We start from the raw sequence: 20853 nt of genomic DNA on the forward strand, positions 1-20853 counted from the left end.
GGTTGTTACCTGAGGAGAAGATTTAAAGGGATTTAGTTTCTGCATCACCAGTCCTTCCTGCCACACACACACACACACACACACACGCACACACACACTTAATTAACAGCACTTTAATTAAAGATCATTAATGCAGTGACTGGTTGAACTGGATCATGTTTGTGTAAGTCTGAATGGGGGCGTTTACTTCTGCGTTGAGTGGATCTGCTTTTTAACCGTTGACCGCAGGTCTTTTGAATGCTAAGTAAATAGAGAGTAAACACTTATACGTAACACTATACATAACCTCAAAGATACATCAGACATACCTGAACTCCTTATTTACAGTCACTCACATTCTGTTGGGGTTGTAAACACTCAATACCGATGATTCACAACTGACGCGACACTAATAACTATTTTTATCTTGACACAACGCGACACACATGTCTGACTGACGCATATGCAAGCCTCAGCTTCGGAATATGAATTATGTAATTTGAGGTCATAATGTAGAATCGGGGCTTTCAAACTCGGATTTACAATTCAGAGAGAAAAAATGGTGTAAAAATGAATATTGGTAATAAATCATTGCAATTATTTTATTCTGTTGACTCAGGCTGTGGTTGGGCAGAAAAAGAAAAAAAAAATCAGTAAATGTTTCTAAGCGTTCATCTTTCCAGCGAGAAGTTCACAAGCATTTCTGTAAAACTGTCCTGGAACAATATTTACAGTGAAAATCACTATAAAATCACTTGGGTATTGAAATATTAGTCATTTTATTTTTGCATAACATATTGTCTATATTTATAATATTACAGTATTTTCCCTCACACAGAATAAATGCCTAACTTTACATATGAACATATTTACATACATTTACATATGTGGTATAAATGTTTAATTATAAAGGCATAAGAAAAAATATGCTTCTGTAAATCCTAATTGACATTTTGACTAAGCCATAATTTGTGTCATAATTAGGAAATAAATTTTAATTATGACAGTCGTAATCGAGACATCATAATTAATAGATTAAAAATAAAACAAAAGTATGACATAAAAAGTCTAAATTGTAAGGTAGTTTAAATAAAAAATGTGAAATTATGACGATGTCAATTTCAACTTTTTATGAAGTCAAACAGATGACAAAGTTGAAATTATGACAGTAAATAAGAAATTTCGACTTTGATCAATTTTGAGTTTCTGAGTTGAAAGTTGAGTTTTCTGACAAAAGTCATAATTTTGACTTTTTAATTTCAATTTTATCTCATAATCTTTTACTTTTTATGTCATAATTAGGTCATGCATTAAAATGATGACAGTCGAAATTAAGACGTCATAGTGAATACATTTTAAATAAAAATTGACAAATCAAAATTGTTAGGTAAATTAAAAAGTTGAAATTATGACGGTCATAATTTTGACAAAAAAAGTTGGAATGGGGTTTCTTTTAAGGGATCATATGTGTAGGTTACCAAGAATCAAAATTTTAAAATTAACCATAAGATATAGTAAAAAGACATTTGAACTAGACAAATAAAGCTGCAACTAAAAAACAATCGACAAGCTGGCCTCGCCCGCAGTGTAAAACTGCCATCACTAGTTACGCTAACTCCCAATACAGAAAGCAAAGGAATTTATCCTTTGTTTTTTTTAAGTTGACACGCCTTACAAAAGCCTATAGAGCGTGATCATGTGACGAGTCCTGAGGACAAGGCATGGCTCATGAATATTAATGAGGTTATAAGACTGTCTGATTGAGTAACCGGTCAAGAAACTTTCGCTTCAGGCCAAAGAAGTAAATAAAGGTTGTTGGGTAGCGCGAACGTGTTTTGAAATTAAAGCTTCGGACGATATAGCCTACACGGAAATGCGTTCAAAGACCAAGTCATAAACATGACAAAAGTTCCCCAGCTTGCAACGGCAATGATATTTTTCTTCTTTCAACTTCCCCATTAAGAATAGAAGTTGCATGAAAACAATAACCATGCACACTCGAACAAAACTCGCTTAACCGCAACCAAGCAAACTCGTACCTTTACAATGATCGAGACCTTCTTCTCTTCCAAAACAAAACAAAAACAAACGGACACAGAGTTTTCAGTGTTCTAAAACATTTAAAAGGATCCGTTTATTCGAAGATGTTCGAAAAAAGCCCGCACAAATCTGACAGGTCTTAAATACGAAAAGTACTGAAAGCATGAAACAAAACAACTTAAAACAGAACAGTTTGTTCAAGTCCTGAGGTAAGAAACTATTTCCCTGCAAGTCCACCGTCTCTTCCTCGAAAAACTTCAGCACATGATCACGGGGCGTGTTTGTCGAAAAAGAGTGATTTTCCACTCGAACTTGAGCTCTTTGCTTTGATTTCACTGCTTAGCAAAGTTGCATGTAAAGTGTTAACTGTTGCATAACTGATTAAGTAATCACAGAGCTATATTTGAAATCACTTTTATTTACTTCATATCTTCATTGCTGTATTGTACAAAATCATGTCAAGACACGATTTTTTACCCAGCAACAGCTTTAGTGTTGGTAATATTATTAATACCAGTTGTTCAAAACAAGAGCATATGACAGATTTACTTAAAAATGCACTGCATCCAAAGCATACAATCTCAATTACTGTAGGCTACATAAAACACATCTTGTCTGTGGGCTTCATTTTCACCATAATGATTGTAAACAAAAACTGGATTTTAAACACAAACTCTGGCAACAGCAGAACAGTTAAATATGAAAGATGATTTGTGACTAGGCCTAGAAATACTATATAGACAACATTTGTTTTTAGGTTATGTAGTCCAGCAAAGCATGATGGGAACTGTTGTTCTAATGGGGAAAATATCAGGTTTACTTTTTCTGGACTCTTAATATTTTAATATTTGTGCAGAGGATGCTTGTATGGAAGTTTATTTCCGCTAATTTTTAAACAATTAAAAAGGCAAACCTAATAAACAATTATTAGGTTTGTATCTCACAACAAAAAACAGAATTGCGAGATGTTAAGTTCAAATTCTAAGAAAAAAAGTATGCATTGTGACACATTCAGTATTACATGATAAAAAAAAAAATACAAGTCATTTTTATTCCATGGCAGAAAAAAAACAGAATTGTGAGATGTAAACTCAATTCCGAGAAAGTTTGAATTGCTTGTTAATAACTTGCAATTCTAACTTTTTTTCTCAGAATTGCGAGTTTTATAACTTAGAATATATATCTCACAATTGCAAGAAGAAAAGTCTGAATTGTGAGACAAACTCGCTATTTTTATTTAATGAATTCTGAGGAAAAAAAGTCAGAATTGCTATCGTTATTGCGATAATGCTTTTAAAACGGTGAGATAAAAAGTCGCAATTACCTTTGCCTTTTTTTTCAAGGCAGAAAATAAAAACAATTCCAAGAAAGTCGGAATTGCTTGTTTGTAACTTACAATTGTGAAATATAAACTTGCAATTCCAAGAAAAGTCTGAATTGTGAGACAAACAATTTCGATGAAAAAGTCAGATTTGTGATAAAATCTTGCCTTTTATCTTTATTTTACCTTTTTATTATTTTTTATTCTATGTAAACTTAGAATTTTGAGGAAAAAAGTAAGAATTCCTTGTTTAAAACTCGCAATTCTGACTAAATAAATTTGCAATTGTGAGAAAAATGTCAAAATTTGTGTTTGTAACTTGCAATTGCGAGATATAAACTTACAATTCTAAGAGGAAAAGTCTGAATTGTGACAAATTCGATATACCAAGAATTTTTTTTTTTTAATTGTGTAAAAAGGTCGCAATTATTATTTTTTTGTAAAAAACAGAATTGCGAGATTTAAACTCAGAATTCCAAGAAAGTCGGAATTGCTTGTTTACAATTTTTTATTTTTTATTCCGTGGCGGAAACAAGCTCCCGCATGCTTGCACTCATTTGCATGCTGAATATATTTCTAGTTTTATCAAGAGACATTTTTTCCGAAGAGAAAAACTAATTTCAATCCCTTGTAAGATTCGTTCACACTGAAAGCGATTTACTTCCGGACTTTTCAGTGAGAGTTGGTGATTTCCAGCTCCTTGGGGAGAGTTTCATTTTATGCAAATGAGCAGCAAAGCAAAGCAGCCAATGGGCCTTCAGATGTCCCAGTGGCATCGAGCAGCTGCTCTCGGATGGAGTTGAGCTTCACCTCCTTCATGTCTTGCAATTGCAAAATATAAAGTTGCAATTCTAAGAAAAGTCGGAAGTATGAGAATTTTTTTAAAATTGTGAGATAAAGTCGCAATTATATATATTTTTTTGACAGGAAAAAAACAATTGCGACATTTAAACTCAGAATTCTAAGAAAAAAAGTCTGTATTGTGACAAATTCGGTATTACGAGAATTGTTTTTCTAATTAAGAATAAAAAAAATTGTATTCACAAAGTGTGAATTTCTTGTTTATAACTCGCAATTCTGACGATATAATATGCAATTCTCCGAATTCCAGAGTTTGAATTGTAAGATATAAACTCGCAATATATTTTTTTTCTTTTTAAATGTCCATGGCAGAAAAAAAAAACTGAATTGCGAGATGTAAACTCAGAATTCAAAGAAATTCGGAATTGCTGGTGATTATGTTGGTGATTTCCAGCTTCTTGGGGAGAGTTTAACTATATGCAAATGAGCAGCATAAGCAGCCAATGGGCCTTCAGATGTTCCCGGTGGCATCGAGCAGCTCCTCTCGGATGGAGTTGAGCTCCACTAAACCCTCCTGCAGTTGTTTAGCCAGGCTCCGTACTTCAGCCGTCACCTCCTTCTTACAACCTTTCTTCACCTCCTTCATGTCTTTAGTGAAGAACTTGTCCATTCCTGAATGCAGACTGGCTAGCTTGGCCAGAGTACTGTTAGTTATCTCTTCCGCTCGCTCGACCGGGTCAGTAACGAGGCTGATGGTTTGCAGCGCCCGTCGCACTTCCCAGTCGCCGGTGTAGTAGTTGTTGCGTCGCAGTAGCGGATGAGCGCGCAGTCGCCCGAGACCTTCAATAATGAACCGTAAACAGCGCTGCATTTCCACCAGCTGCACCTCGTAGTCCTGAACGATCACCTCAATCTTCTTACGGTCCTGCGGGAGGATGGAGCAAAACCAACATTAGACCGTTTTATCAAGTAAAAGTCTTTTAGTAAAATTGTACAAACATCCTTCTTCAGCTCGTGCTTCACGTGTCTTTCTGCTGTAAAATCTGCACTGATTTTATCAAACATGCTAGAAAACAAGAAAACATAGCAATGTGCTAAATCATGTTAGCAGCATGCTAAACATGCTAGCAATGTGCTAAATTGTGCTAGCAACATGTTTAAACATGTTAGCAATTTGCTAATTCAAGCAATAAACATGTTAACATTGTGTTGAATCCTGATAGAAAAATGTTAAAAATGTTAACAACATCATAAATCATGCTTTAGTAAAACTGTACAAACATTCTTCAGTGCATTCTACACGTGTCTTTCTGCTGTAAAATCTGCACTGATTTTTCAAGTAAAACATGCTAGAAAACAAGAAAATGTACTAGCAATGTGTTAAATCATGTACTAATTAATGCTAGAAACAAGTTAAAATTGTTAAATCATGCTAGCAAAATGTTTAAACAAGCTAGTAATGTGTTAAATCATGCTAGAAATATATTAGAACACGTCAGCAATGTGCTAAATCATTATGGGAACATGTGAAATCATACTAGTAACGTGCTAATTCAAGCAGGAAACATGTCTACAAAGTCCTAAATAATGCTAAAACATACTAGCAATGTGCTAATCCAAGTTAGTCATCAAACTTTACTCATCTAGTACATGTTAACGAGGCTTGATCTAAAGATCAGCGAAGCCAATTTTATTAAAGTGTCGACATAAATAGTTCAAAATGACAGAAAAGGGGTTTGTTTGTAATAATCTAACAGGTGCATATGATAATGAACATAAACGTACATGCATGTTGTTGATACTGTCTGAAATGGTGGCTGAAGCCGCCGTGATGCCGCCCGCTGTAGCGACGCCCAGTCCGATGGCCGAGATGATGATGGAAGCGCCGAACGTGACTGGAACCAGTGCCAGTCCCGCGATGGCCGCAGCTCCACCCACGGCTGTGGTCGTTCCCCCCGTGATGCTGGCGATTTTAGTGCGATGGTGGAAGTTGCTGAGGTCGTCGGCGATGCCGTATAAGATCAGCACGTGCTGGTAGAGAAGCTCGGCTCGCTCCATGAAGAGCTTCAGGTACACGCGGAGACCACGATGGACCTTATCGGCCACCGCTTTAAACGATCTGACAGGAGAGAAAGAGGACTGAGTCTTAATACGTGTGGCACTTAAAAGAGACAAAAACAAAGACAAACGGCAGGACTTTAGGATTTTATCAATGACGAGTTGATTGATTGAACACTGCAAAAAGTCGGTTTTCCAGCTAAATATCTAAATGTTCTTAAATCAAGAAGAATAAACTACCCAGTGGGGTCAGAGAAATCAATTCATTTTCAGTTGAATTCCTTTTTTTGCACCCCATTGGGAGATAAACTATATTGCCAAAATATTTGGGACGTCTGACTGTACAGTACATGCAAATTAACTTTAATGACATTCCTGATCCGTAGGGTTCATTATGGAGTTGCTCCACGCATTGCAGCTATAACAGCTCTTCTGGGAAGGTTTCCACAAGGTTTAGGAGTGTTTTATGGTAGTTTTGACCATTCTTCTAGAAGTGCATTTGTGAGGTCTGACACTGATGTTGGACGAGAAGGCATGGCTCACTGTTTCCGCTGTAATTCATCCAAAGCTGTTCTATCGGGTTGAGGTCAGGACTCTGTGCAGCCAGTCCAGTTCCTCCACACCAAACTCCTCATCCGTGTCTTTATGGACCAGCTTTGTGCACCGGTGTGCAGTCATGCTGGAACAGGAACATCCCTAAACTGTTCCCACAAAGTTTGGAGCACGAGATTGTCCAACATGTCTTGGTATGCTGAAGCATTGAGTTCCTTTCGATGAAACTAATGCCCCGTTTACACGAAGGGAAGATGCAGATATTTCCATGCGGTTTGGCCTCTTATTTACACGAAAACCCCGTGTAAATAATTAGATGATTATATTCTGATCATCAATCAGTTTATAGCATCTGATTGCATTTTCTCTTGCTGTTTTCAACATAACAATCAGATACAGCTGAGCAGAGAAAAGCTAAAGTTAAAAAGTCAAGAGCCCAACTAAACCAAACACTGATCACCATAATGGTGACACCAAACCAAACTATTATTTTCAATAAATAATCAACATCTTAACCTCTGTTAATTTTCAATAAGAACTTCTGTAGACGTCTAGCAGAAATAAAGTAAACCTGGTTAGTAATAAGTGAAGCTGGTAATGCTGTTTGTGGAGTTGTTTAATCAGATCTTGAGAGATTTTGTGTATTTTATCTTCAGTTGATTTAATCTAAGGCTGTGGCTGGAAGTAGTTCTTGTGTTTCTCTTTTCTTCAGTGATTCTGCTTGTTAACAACAGCTGTTCATCAATAATGCTCAATCATTACTCAATCAATTAATTGTCTCATTAACTCCAACACTGATATGTGTTACATTTAACAGCCTGTAGTGTGCTCACTGAGCAGTGTTCATTTCATCTGGGCAAACCCATGTTGGGCCCCACATGGCTGTGCTGGCTGGGCCCCCCTCCACCAAACTTTACACTTGGCACAATGCAGTCAGACAAGTAACGCAAGTACCATGAAGCTCTCTACGCACCGTTCTTGAGCTAATCTGCAGACCACACAAGGTTTGGTCATTTTGGACTTATCTTATGACATTGTGAATCTTACATGGTCTCTTCCTCTTTAGAGCTGATCCTCTCGTTCGAAGGTACTTCATCCCATACTGAAAAACACAGAGATTGAATGTGAAATGATTTCGATCTGATGACCACCGGGTGAATTAGTGAATTAATCTCGACTCACGCTCGACTGTATTCCACCACTCCATCAGACTGTCAGTGTCCTGCCAATCAAACACACGTTTATGACAAACATACTTCAAAATCACATCAAGAGAAAGTGACAGATACACAAACACTGCAATAAACAGCACAGCAGAATCTATAGACTTGAGTGGAATGAAGTTAACGTGACGAGGAATGTCATAATGCACACATGAATCTGACCCCTTCACAAGAAATCATGCTAGTACCATACTAAATCATGCTACCAGCATGCTAAACATGCTAACAAATATACTAATTCAAGCAAAAACTTGTTAACATTGGGATAAATCCAGCTAGCAAAAGGTTTAAACATCATGCTAGTATTATGCTAAACCATGTCAGAAATGTGACAAATCATGTAAGGACCATGTGAAATCATACTAACAATGTGCTAATTTAAACAAGAAACATGTCTGTTAAAGTGTTAATTCCTGCAAAAACATGCTAGCAATGTGCTAAATTATGTTAGGAACATATGAAATCATACTAGCAAGGTGCTTATGTAATGAAGGCCAGCTAGACGCTACGCGAGTAAACCTGACTCCTCTGATCTCTTAGTCTAGCGACTAACGCTAGAGGCTGCAGTCTTTAGCCTCCGTGTTAGGGCGCCTGACTCTCACGCCGGAGACCTGGGTTCGAGGCGCGCACAGAGGTACGCAGGGGCGAGTAGGACCCGGGTGGAAGGGTTACACTTATTCATGCCTGCAACATGCTAAATCATGCTAGCAATGTGATCATGCTAAAACATGTTAGCAAGTTGTTAAAACATGTTAAAAATATGCTAGCAACTTTTTCGAAATCACATCATTTTACGAAATACAGATACACAGACACTACAGTATAAACAGCACAGCAGAATCTATAGACTTAATGAACGGAAGAAGAAAACGTGACGAGGAAGGTCGTAATGCACACATGAATTTACTGACCCCTCCATCCTCCTCTTCCTCACGCTTCTGCTCTTCCTCTTGATCTCTCAGTCGTTTCATGTCCATCTGAGCCGACATCCACTCAGCCTTACAGAGAGAGACGTGATGGAGAATGAGACGAATACCAGAGACAGAAATCAGAGATGATGACTATAATCACAGAAATGTGTAGGCCTATTATTTCGTGTTATAGGGCCTAATAGAAAATGCGGACGGAATCGCGAAATCCAGTCATAAAAACTGAATTTACTGTGTAACACGGAATCTGTCAAATATCTGATGAATAAATAAAAAGCAGATCAGTAAACTTAAATCATACTGACACAGGAAAACTATCACCATAACATAAACACACATAAACTCAAAGGTCTTCATGGCAACCCGTCAAAATAAAAGTTCGGTTCAACTTGAAGAAATTGTAACAGAAATATATTACTGTTGTACAGTAACATTTTATAAATTGTTATTAAAACTTAATTTTTTTATGGAATAATCAATTTTTCTTCCATGTTTTAATTATGATAGTAAAGCTGTTGTGCAGCATTTTGTTTGACAAAAAAGTTTGTTTAATTTCATATGATTAAAAGGTCGATTCAATTAATGTTTTATGCCTTCATTTGATTTCCAGAAAAATTTAAATACACAACACAGAGTTTCTGGATAAAAAAATAAAATAAACGATTATTATTATTATTATTGGATATAAATTGTTGTTTTTTATGAATTCAATGAATAAGACATGCTTTTTGATTATTAAAATTTAATTAAACCATTAAAATTCACAGCTTAAGCTTAAAACAGAAAACAGAATTTGGTAAAAAAAAAAACTGAATTTGAGAAAAAATAGGGCCTTTTAATTAATTGTTGTAAAATTGTATACCTTTCATTATTTCAATTAATTAGACATGATTTTTGATTACTAAAATTTTATTTACCATTAAATTAGACTAATTAAATTGTTGCTTTTATGAATTCAATGAATTAGACATGCTTTTTGATTATTACAATTTAATTAAAACATTAAAATTCACAGCTTAAGCTTAAAACAGAAAACAGAGAATTTGGTAAAAAAGATAAATGGAATTTGAGAATTTTAATTAATTGTTGTAAAATTTTATGAGTTTCATGATTTCAATTAATTGCACATGCTTTTTGATTACTAAAATTTTATTTACCATTAAATTGGACTCCAAAAAATCCCGAAAAATGAAAAAAAGGAAAACAACTAAATTTGGGAAAAGATGAAAGGGATTTAATAGGGCCCTACTACTACATTTTTGCTGAATACCTTAGCAGCGTCAGACACGTAATAATTTCCAGACGTGGCACCAGGAGATTCCAGAAAGTCTTCGGGAAAAGCATCCTGAAAAAAAAGCAGGATTTGTACCAGATGAAGTGGTAGTGAGTGAGTTTATTGGACAGTAGATTGAGATGAAGGCACTCTGACCTTTGACCCTCTGTGATGCGTGTCAGTTTCTTTAGGTTTCTGTGGTTTACTGTCCTGTGTGAGAGGGGCCGTCAGTGCTAAACTCGCTTGCGTGAACAACATAAAAGCATGAGAGTGAAAAGAGAACAGATACCGGTGTGTACTCGTCCCATCTGAAGTCCTCCTCCAGCTCCAGGTCTCCGGCCCGGAACAGATCTGCACCCTTTTGAGGGACCTCGTCCTCCTCCGCGGCCTACACACGTCACACGTCAACACCGCTTTAGGAAAATACTAACATTTAAATAGTGAGATGAGAAGAGGGTCAGAATGGCACCTTTGAGTCTCGGCGGGACAGCGGCGGCACTTTAAGAAGAGGAGGTTTCTTCATCTGCGGAAACTGCGGGAAATTTATATCAACACTTCATCAACAGCAGATGTGGCATATTTTTGACTACAACAGAAAATAATTTTGACTTGTCCACGCATTAAAGAAAAAATGAATATAAATACAAATAAAAAATATAAATATAATCATAAACAAATAAATATAAATAAACATATGAATAAATATACATATTATGTACACATAATATTTGTATTTTTTATTTATACACATAAATACAACATATAATTATAATATAAAATATACATAATATTATATAAATATAATTTTTCATTTAACAAGATTTAATACAATTTAACCAAATTAAGCTCCATCAACAGCATCAACTCCATTAACTAATTTAAAAATGAATAAATAAATAAATGTAAATACAAAATATAATTATGAACATACGTAAATAAAAACATGAATAATACATGAATAATAAGATAAATACACTGTAAAAAAATCTTCAATCAGCTTGGATGTTTAAGTAATTTAAACCTAAAATTTAAACTTAACATTAAACTGACTTAAAAAAATTGTTGAATCTTGTATAACTTTTAAAATAGTTGAAAAGTGCATAATTTTGATGAGTTAAAAATAAACTAAAAAACATAACTTTTTACAGTGTATAAATAATAATAAATATCATCTTACATAAATATAATTTGTATTTATATTTATTTACTTGAGTTTTACATAATTCCTAGTTATCATAGTTTGAGACCAGAATAACAGGGCAACTTTCATTGATATCAAAAAGTGATTTGACGCACATTTACATAAATTATATCTGTAATGCAGAAACAGAAGTTCATCCATAGAGAAAAGTAGTTCCTCAAACAACACTAATTTACTCAACAACAAAAAAAGGTTCTTATGAAATAATGAATGTAAATGCTTTAACAAAACTAGTTTTCTGCTGTAGGTGTGTTACTGTAACACAAGTGAACCTCGTCTATATCACAGATCATATCATCTGAACTGAAGCAAGAACATTCCTTTGAAATAAGATCAAGTGAAAATGTGAGAAATATTTGAAAGATGGGAAATAAACAGACGAGCTTCACCTCATCATGATCTTTAGTCGGCCTGATCTCAGCTTCTTCAATGCTCTATAAAACACAAACGAACAGTGTGTCGAATTCAGCTGCCGTTTAAACACTATTTATTGCTTTTGTAGATCGTTTAATGTTCCAAAAATGGTCAGAACTGGTTTTTAAATACACCAAAAATTATGCAGCCATGGTTATTATTGTCAACTAAAACCATAAGAAACATTTTACAAGTTGAAATAAAATAAACGTTGACTAAAAAGGAAATAAAATAAAATACTAGTTGAAATAAAATGTTTCATATGAGTTTAACTTGAAGTACTAAAATAACTCCAACTAAAACTGGAAGAAAAAATGTAGAGCTTTTTTTTGCAAACTACGTAAAGCCATGGTTATTATTGTCAACTAAAACCATAAGAAACATCTTACAAGTTGAAATCAAGTTAAACTCATAAAAAGTATATAAAACAATTTATTTCAAGTAGTAGTTTATTTTATTTCCTTTTTAGTCAACGTTTATTTAAGTACTAAAATAACTCAACCTAAAACTGAAATAAAAAATGTAGAGCTTTATAGTATTTTTAAAACTATATAAAACTATACATGTTTTGTTTTAAAACTATACATGTTTAATATATTATATAAAAAACTAAAAAAAATAACGAATGAAAGATATAAAAATAAAAACTAATTTAAAATATTAATAAAAACCTGATTATATTAATGATATAGCATGTATACTTGCAATAAAATAAATGCTAACTGATTTTTTTTAAAATATATAAAAAACATAACATTTATTTTATAATCAATTATTTTATTTCAACATTTTAAGGCAACATTTCGTTTAATTTACAGAAAGTACATTATATATATATTAAGTATATTAACATGAATTCAAAAAAACAAAACAGAAAGAGACAAAACACAATTACTAAAACTTTAACTAAAATGAAAATGGGAAATATAAAAATAAAATGTAATCAAATTTTCGATAACTAGTTTCTCGTTTAACGATGTCCAAGCGCTAAAATAAGAAACTGAAATAAAAACTGATGATTTACCTTCGACTGTCGGCGGTGTAAACGCGGGACTTTAAACTTCGTCGGTTTCTTCTGTATACAAACAGATAAGAAATTAATATAAACTTAAAATGCATTGAAAGCTTCACAGAGATCATGCTGTGTAAACGTACAGGTCGACAGTCTTGCGTTTCCTGATGTTTTTCACTGAAGTCTGAAGTCGCGAAGAGATCGGACGCCTGAAAATATCAAACTAAACCAGTGATGATTCTGCATTGGTTGTGGTTTAAGAAAGAGTTATGCTTCCTATCAAAGCCCTACCTTTGAATCCCACGAAGGAGGACTCATAAACCCACTGGAATATGAACTCTGGGGAAAAAAACAGTTCATATGAGCAATAATAACCTCACAAGAAGTGACCAGAAATGAATATGGTTTAGTTTGAACCTTGAAATGGTTTGGTGAAGAACTGGTTCTCCGAGATGTGTCTTCAGTGTAAACGCTCATTCCCTTCAGCTCATGCATCCCGTCCTGATCCTGAAACCACAGCTGATCTGTGTTAATAATCCCACACACACATCTGAAAATACGTCTCTATTGCACACATTGTGTTTATCGTGCAATTTATACGCGAAAATTACGAAGTTTTTACGTGCATTTGATAACACTTTCTTGCGCGTAATACACACACACACCCCACACCACTACTAAACCTACACTGTAAACAAAAAAATCAGTTAAATTTTACGGGAAAAACCTAAATGAGCTGTGGTTACCAGAAATTTAACGTAAAAAATACGGCAACATTTTAGGTGTTACAGACTTAGCTTAAAATTTACAGCAGTAAACTGTATTTCATTATCTGATATAATGTTAATTTACTGACCTATTGAAGTGTTAATATCTGTTTTGTACCATTGTAATACACTGACAGCCACCAATCACAGCAGTGATGAGAGTCACATGATCAATCAAAGCTCATCACGAGCAGTTCTTCCACAAGAAAGTTAATACTACTATATAGAAGCTATGAGGTGTCATTCACACAAACACTAATCACCATCATGGTAACATGCTGACATTTTAAAAATGTAATAAACATTAATTTAACAACATTAAATGTAACATAAAACCCTAATGTACATAACTGATTAGGTAAAAACTAAAAATTATGAAGAAACATAATTATTAAAAAAAAAAATACATCGAATGTGAAGTGTCACGCAGGGAATTGTGGGAATGTCAATTTATGTTTTTTTACTGTAAATTTTACAATGATGTGTTCTTTTTCACTTCCAAAAACTGTAAATTTAACGGTATTTAACAGTAAAATTACATTAAATGTACCATTGTATATATATCACACTTGTTTACCGTATATAGTAAGGAAACTTTCCGTTAACCAATTAACAGTTTTTTACTGTAGCATTTTTACCATTTTTTACTGTTAAAATCACGATCATTTTTTACAGTGTACCCATGGATATCATATGCACGTAAAAACTCATTTTCGCGTATAAAACGCACGGTAAACACAATGCGTGCTATAGACCAAATTTAGTGTGACCGGGTCCACAAACACACACAACTCGGACAAACCTTAATATGTGTGTGAGGAGTGAAACCACAAGCTCCCTTCAGTTCATCCTCGTCCTGCTGTAACACACCGTTATACACCAGTTAAATATCTTCTGCAGTGTAATACAGTATGGATAACAATCTTAAAGTCCCCCTGTGGTGAAAATCCAGTGTTTAATGTTGTTTATGTGTCTATGTGGTGTTTTTAATATGCTTTAAGACAAAGCATGTGTAAATTCATAAGTCGACAGCATTGCTGAGTATTTTCTCCTTAAAACTGCAGTGAACCAAAGACAGTCTCAAAAACACGGTTTGAAATCGCTGGTGTTTCTGACGTCACAAACTACCTTGTAACCAATCAGATCAACGTGTGATCGTCAACGAGTGGATCTCGGACTGAGTGAGTGAGTGGAGGCGGGGCTCATTTGCATATTCATAGAACCACGCATACTAAATGAGGCAAGGGTGTCGAGTTACATTCACGATTATTTTAACGCATGAAGACATTTTTCCGTTGTTCGTCTATAATTCGCGAATTACAAATAAATAAACGTAATTAGAAATGTAGGTTTTTACTAGTAAGAATTGTATTTCTGATATGTGAAATTGTAATTTCAACTAGTAAGAAATCAATTCTTGAAATAAACAATTGAATTCGAATGGCAGCCTATGGTGACATTTCACTAGTGAAAATACAATTACAGATATCAAGAATTAGCATTGTTACAAGTGGAAATGTAATTCTTGATATAAAAAATTGCCATTGTTTCTAGTAGAAATCTAATTTCTGATATCAAGAATTATTATTTTAACTAGTGAAAATTGAATTCCCTTACAAAGGGAACTCAACGATGCGTCCATCGACGCCATGGGAACGCCCCCAGCGTGACTGCGTCTGAAGCATCTATGTCAACTAGTCCAATGGAAAGAATGAGCGTCACGGGCGGATGACGTCATGACCAGGATATGATAAAAGCACATCCGGTGCAAACCGGCATTAGCTTCTGTTGCCTCAGCAAGCGATCTGTGTCAAACTGTCTGTTATATTTACTGTTGTCTGTCTGATATATATATTTATGGAAACTAAACAATTGCACAACTCTGTGTTCTCCCTGCTCGCGCTATTTAACGAGTAGGGACACACACGAGGTTTGTGTGATGTGTTTGGGAGTAGAGCATGCGGTATCAGCCTCCGAGGGGGCTGATTGCCAACATTGTGAGAAGCTTTCGCTTCGCATGCTCCGCTCCCACCTGTCACTTTTCGAGGAAAGTGGCCGGGCTCGCAATTCTCAGGGTGACAGGTCCCGCGTCTGCCGAGGCAGCGCGGAGAATGCATTCCTGTGGATCGCGAATAGGATCTCTTTACGGGGTTGGAGACGGGTCCGCGGATCTTATCTCCTCCCTTTCCACGAGGGATCCAGTGCTCTCTCGCCGGTCTCGGAAGCCCGCGCTGCGGTCTCTTCCGCCCGGGGAGAGAGAGAAATCAATGCTTCAGTGCTCTACCTCCGAGGAGGTAGATGTGCTGGGCATTGAAAGTGACACAATCATGGGGGAAGTGAATTTGCCATCTCTTTCCCCAGCGTATGAGAAATATATATAGCCTATATATATATATATATATATATATATGATAGTTTATATATTATATATAAAATAAAGTGAATATATATAAAAAATATATATATAAAAAATAATAAGCTGGTGGAAGTGTTTACTAAGGCTGTAGATAAATTAAATATTTATGGCCAGCAGAAATAAGGGGGCACTCGTCCTAAAAATAAAATAAATTAAACGAGTTTCCTTCCCTCTATTTTTCCACCTCCATCACGGGGCCTTCCATTTTTCCCGATCTGCACAGCGAGCTGTCTAGATCATGGAAAAAGCCTTACTCCTCTTGTCTTTTAGCCCCCACATTCATGTATATTCAGATATTTGGGGGTTAAGAGGGTATGGCTATGGGGCAATACCCCGGGTAGAACAGACGCTTGCGAGCTATCTGTCTCCCGGTTCAGTATCGTACCTGAAGGCGTCGGCTTCTCTCACTAAACCATTAAAGAAAACTATTTTTTAATCTAGTGGGAAAAGCATATATGGCAGTGGGTCTAGCATGGGCCTGCTTGCACACCATAGCAGTGCTACAAGCATATCAGGCTGACCTGCTGCGGTATTTGGACAGAAGTGAGGGAGTTTGGCCCGATGGGGTTTGAGAACTCCGTCGGGGCCACAGATTTATCTCTCAGGGATGGCAGCCCTTGTGGTCACTGAGAGACACCTCTGGCTCAATTTGATGGGAATCATAGAGAAAGATACAAGATAATCTCTCCCTCGCTATGTCCAACCCCCTGGGGCTGCTGGGCGTGAGCAGCTCCAGCCGTCTAGTTTCTCATACACAACACAGCAGCCAAAGCCTTCAAAGCAGAAGCCGGATCCGAGGACCGTTCTTCACGCTGAGAAGGCTGCGGCTCAAAAGAAAAGGTCTGGCGCCACCGGCGTCAGACCGGTGAGGGCAGCCCCAACCGGGGTGGAATGGTGTACACCTCATTATACGGTGCCCTTTCCATCTCGGTGCCCTCAGGGGACCGTTCTGCCAACCCCGCCACCCTTGGTGCTTCGGGGCGCAGCGGTCTCCAGCGAGCTTCTGGCGCAGCGTCAACTCGACATTGCGTCGGAATGCGCCCTCTGAGGGGGGTTCGAAAACAGTCAGTTCGGGTGGTTCCTGCCAGTATGCTTCAGGTCCCCGAACTGGCTGTCTTTATTATACCAGAGGCCAGCCTCGAGGGGCTGGTTCCCTTGGTAGATTTTCTGGCAGCGCGGAAGCTACTGCCAAATATATCTCTATGGGTCCTGCAGTTAGTAGTAAGAGGCAGATTTGGTTCTCGTCCTCCAGGCTACAACGGGGTGTTGCTCACGTTAGTGCATTCCGAGCAGGCTCTGGTAATGGAGCAAGAGGTAAAGGCCCTGTTAGCAAAGAAAGCTATAGAGCAGGTGTACTCACCCGACATTGCGTCGGGTCTTTACAGTCGTTATCTCATTGTTCCAAAAAAGGATGGAGAGCTGCGTCACATACTAGATCTTCGTCTGTTGGAGTGTTTGGTGCTGGAACTCAAGTCCAAAATGCTGACACTCAAACAGATCGTGACTCAAATCAGATCCGAGGACTGGTTTGTCACGATAGATCTAAAAGACGCATACTTCCATATCTCCATCCTCCCTCAGCACAGGAGGTTCCTGAGGGTTTCTTTGGGGCAAAGAACACCAGTATCAGGCACTTCCTTTCGGTCTAGCTCTATCACCCCGCACATTCACGAAGCGTGTAGACGCAGCTCTGGCCCCGCCAGGCTGCAGTGCATATGCATTCTGAATTGCATAGATGACTGGCTGATTCTAGCGGAATCAGAACAGTTAGCGGTTCGGCACCGAGGTGTCGTTCTCGCTCCTATGCAGATGTTGGGGTTGAGGCTCAATGCCGAGAAGAGTGTGCTTTCTCCAGTACAGAGAACCACTTTCCTTGGTGTGGTATGGGATTCAGTGACGATGCGGGCCACTCTGTCGCCCGTTCGTGTAGCTGCTATCCTAACAGCCACAAAAGAGCTGAGGCTAGGCCAGTCACGCACTGTAAAACAGTTAGAGAGACTGTTGGGTCTTGTGACAGCAGCGTCCAACGGGATAACTTTTGGCCTGCTGTACATGAGACCTTTACAGTGGTGGCTCAGGACCAGAGGGTTCTCCCCGAGGGGAAACCCACTTCGTATGATCAAGATCACGCGGCGGTGTCTCCGCACCTTGGTTATATGGAGGAAACACTGGTTCTTAACCCAGGGTCCGGTGTTGGGAGCTCTTTGCCATCGAGTTGTGATCTCGACAGATGCTTCCCTCACCGGCTGGGGAGCGGTATTGGAAGGCCGCTCAGCTCAGGGCTTGTGGAGGAGTCATCATCTCTCTTGGCACATGAATTGCCTAGAGATGGTGGTCGTCTTCAATGCGTTGAGACATCTCCTCCCAGACCTGAGGGGCCATCATGTGTTGTTCTGGAACAGTGACTGTTAGGCCTCAGGGCAGCAGCGTCCAATGTGATACCCTTTGACCTGCTGTACGTGAGACCTTTACAGAGGTGGTTCAGGACCAGAGGGTTCTCCCTGAGGGGAAACCCACTCCTTACGATCAAGATCACGCGGCAGTATCCCCGCGCCTTGGTTATATGGAGGAAACTCTGGTTCTTGACCCACAGACAACACGTTGGTGGCCTCTTATTTTGGTCCCTCAAGAAATTACGCTGTCTGAGGGCAGTGTATATTCCAGGGGGGGCCAGAATATTGGAGCAGACACCCTGTCGAGGCAGGGGCTGAGGCCAGGGGACTCCACCCCGAGGCGGTGGAGCAAATATGGGAGTTTTACGGCCAGGCAGAAGTGGATTTGTTCTCGTCTCAGCATACGACGCACTGTCCACTCTGGTTATCCCTCACTCAACCAGTCCCCTCGGGGCTGGATGCTATGGTGCAGACGTGGCCGAGGCTACGTCTGTACGCATTTCCCTCCGTTGCTCTGCTCCCAGGAGTTCTGGAGTGAATCCGCCAGGATGGAATAAGCCTATTTAGTAGCACCACCCTGGCCGAGCTGAATTTAGTTTGCGGACCTAATTTTTCTCCTCGACGGACCTCCCTTGGAGGTCCCGATCAGGAGAGACCTTCTGTCTCAGGCAGGGGATGCAATATTGCACCCCCGGCAGGGGATTTGGGAACTGTGGGTTTGGCCTCTGAGGGGGCCCAACTCATATAGAGTGGTCTCTCAACCGAGGTTGTTTAGACCATTCTAAGCTCCAGAGCTCCCGCTACGAGGAAACTATATTCACTATTTCGAGAGTTTTTCACTTCTTGGTGTTACCAGCGTCAGTGGGATCCGGTTAACTGTTCAGTAAACACAGTATTCGAGTTTCTGCAAGAACGCTTTGTATCAGGTCTATGTCCTTCCACGCTTAAGGTATAATATGTGTGGCGGCCATTGCGGCTTTCCACGCCCTGGTGGGTAGTACATTTTTGGGTCGAGACCCCCTGATCACTCGTTTCCTTCGTGGCACTTTGAGGCTGAGGCATGCAACTTGCACTAAGGTGCTGGCTTGGGACCTTGCAATAGTTCTAGAAGGCCTATCTGGGGCTCCCTTCGAGCCCTTAGATTTGGTCTCAGTCTTAAAAGAAAGGAACTTCTCTATTTTCTGCTAGCTATTTCGTCCCTATAAGAGTCAGACCTTCAGGCCCTTTCGGTCCCCACCTGCCTTGAGTGCACCGGGATGGCCAAGGCAATCTTACCCGAAACATGGATATGTTCCAAAGGTGCCTACCATTATTCCGAGGCCTATTGTGCTGCAGGTTTCTGTCCTCCCCCATTTTTCGGACCAGGAAAAGCTGAACCTCTTGTGCCAGTGCGAGCACTGGACACTTATGTTCATCGGACTTCTCTGTCGAGAAAATCCAACCTATTGAGCATATAGATAGTCGAGACTATTCTTCTTGCTTGTGAGTCTTCTGGCCAACCATTTGGTGGTCAGGGCTCATTCCACTAGGAGTATGGCTTCTAAGCGTATTATCTGGAGTTCTCTCCAAGACGTTTGTGATGCGGCGGGCTGGTCCTCACCGCTCACATTCATGAGGTTTTACAGCTTGGACCTGGATGCTGCCCCAGGTTCTCAGGTGCTTAGTGCTTAGTTACAACAGACTGACACTCAGGTACTTGGAATTCTGGCGCTTTGGGTATTCTCGTTCCCATGGCGTCGATGGACGCATCGTTGAGTTCCCTTCGTAAGGGAACGTCTCAGGTTACTATTGTAACCATAGTTCCCTGAGAACAGGGAACGAGACGATGCGTCACCCTGCCATACTTCCTGCATCCCTGTGATCGGCTTGCTTCGGCAATTTTCGAAGCTAATGCCGGTTTGCACCGGATGTGCTTTTATCATATCCTGGTCATGACGTCACCCGCCCGTGACGCTCATTCTTTCCATTGGACTAGTTGACATAGATGCTTCAGACGCAGTCACGCTGGGGGCGTTCCCATGGCGTCGATGGACGCATCGTCTCGTTCCCTGTTCTCAGGGAACTATGGTTACAATAGTAACCTGAGACGTTTTTGATATCAAGAATTCATGTCCTGGAAATGAATAAAAGTTAAAACGGCTTGCCATAGTGAAATGGCCTTTACATGAGATGCACAGATGAAATTCAGCATCAGCGTGACGAGATGCTTTAAAAAATAAATAAATGAACTGCACTGTTTATCACTGCATAATGCATTATATTTATGCATTAAAATACAGTGTGTACAGTATCCAGTAAGTTCGCTCTCAAAAATGCTGGGTTGTTTCAAACCCGTTTGGGTCAAATATGGACAAACCCAACCGTTGGGTTAAAACATGTATTACAAATTTAAACCAATGGTTGGGTTTGTCCATATTTGACCCAAACGCGAGTTGAAACAACCCAGTATTTTTAAGATTGTAAATACTTTCTCT

At 38.6% G+C, this 20853-nt stretch overlaps 2 protein-coding genes across 3 annotated transcripts in view; both read right to left on the reverse strand.

The window, feature by feature from the left end:
- apold1b (apolipoprotein L domain containing 1b) overlaps positions 1-2344 on the reverse strand; it is a 15677-nt gene extending 13333 nt beyond the window's left edge. The window contains exons 1-2 of one of the 2 annotated variants that reach the window (XM_077227462.1): positions 2019-2344; positions 10-57 (exon numbers count right to left, since the gene is read on the reverse strand). In XM_077227462.1, the coding sequence (XP_077083577.1) occupies positions 10-45 (36 nt within the window). In that variant the 5' untranslated portion in view covers positions 46-57; positions 2019-2344. The remainder of the gene's footprint in view (positions 1-9; positions 58-2018) is intronic. The other variant, XM_077227464.1, reaches the window with a different exon arrangement.
- A 2046-nt stretch (positions 2345-4390) lies between these two features.
- Positions 4391-20853, reverse strand: part of LOC143736753 (uncharacterized) — a 43273-nt gene continuing 26810 nt past the window's right edge. Inside the window, exons 20-34 of the mRNA XM_077227429.1 lie at positions 14373-14429; positions 13221-13310; positions 13095-13142; positions 12947-13012; positions 12816-12866; positions 11767-11811; positions 10646-10708; positions 10466-10564; positions 10333-10386; positions 10174-10248; positions 8886-8972; positions 7934-7973; positions 7799-7853; positions 5927-6260; positions 4391-5066 (exon numbers count right to left, since the gene is read on the reverse strand). Of these exons, the coding sequence (XP_077083544.1) occupies positions 4653-5066; positions 5927-6260; positions 7799-7853; positions 7934-7973; positions 8886-8972; positions 10174-10248; positions 10333-10386; positions 10466-10564; positions 10646-10708; positions 11767-11811; positions 12816-12866; positions 12947-13012; positions 13095-13142; positions 13221-13310; positions 14373-14429 (1578 nt within the window). The 3' untranslated portion in view covers positions 4391-4652. The remainder of the gene's footprint in view (positions 5067-5926; positions 6261-7798; positions 7854-7933; positions 7974-8885; positions 8973-10173; positions 10249-10332; positions 10387-10465; positions 10565-10645; positions 10709-11766; positions 11812-12815; positions 12867-12946; positions 13013-13094; positions 13143-13220; positions 13311-14372; positions 14430-20853) is intronic.

Source organism: Siphateles boraxobius, unplaced genomic scaffold (genome assembly GCF_051911475.1).
Source record: "Siphateles boraxobius isolate OS27281-9 unplaced genomic scaffold, OSU_SipBor_1 130, whole genome shotgun sequence".
NCBI classification, from domain to species: Eukaryota; Metazoa; Chordata; class Actinopteri; order Cypriniformes; family Leuciscidae; genus Siphateles; species Siphateles boraxobius.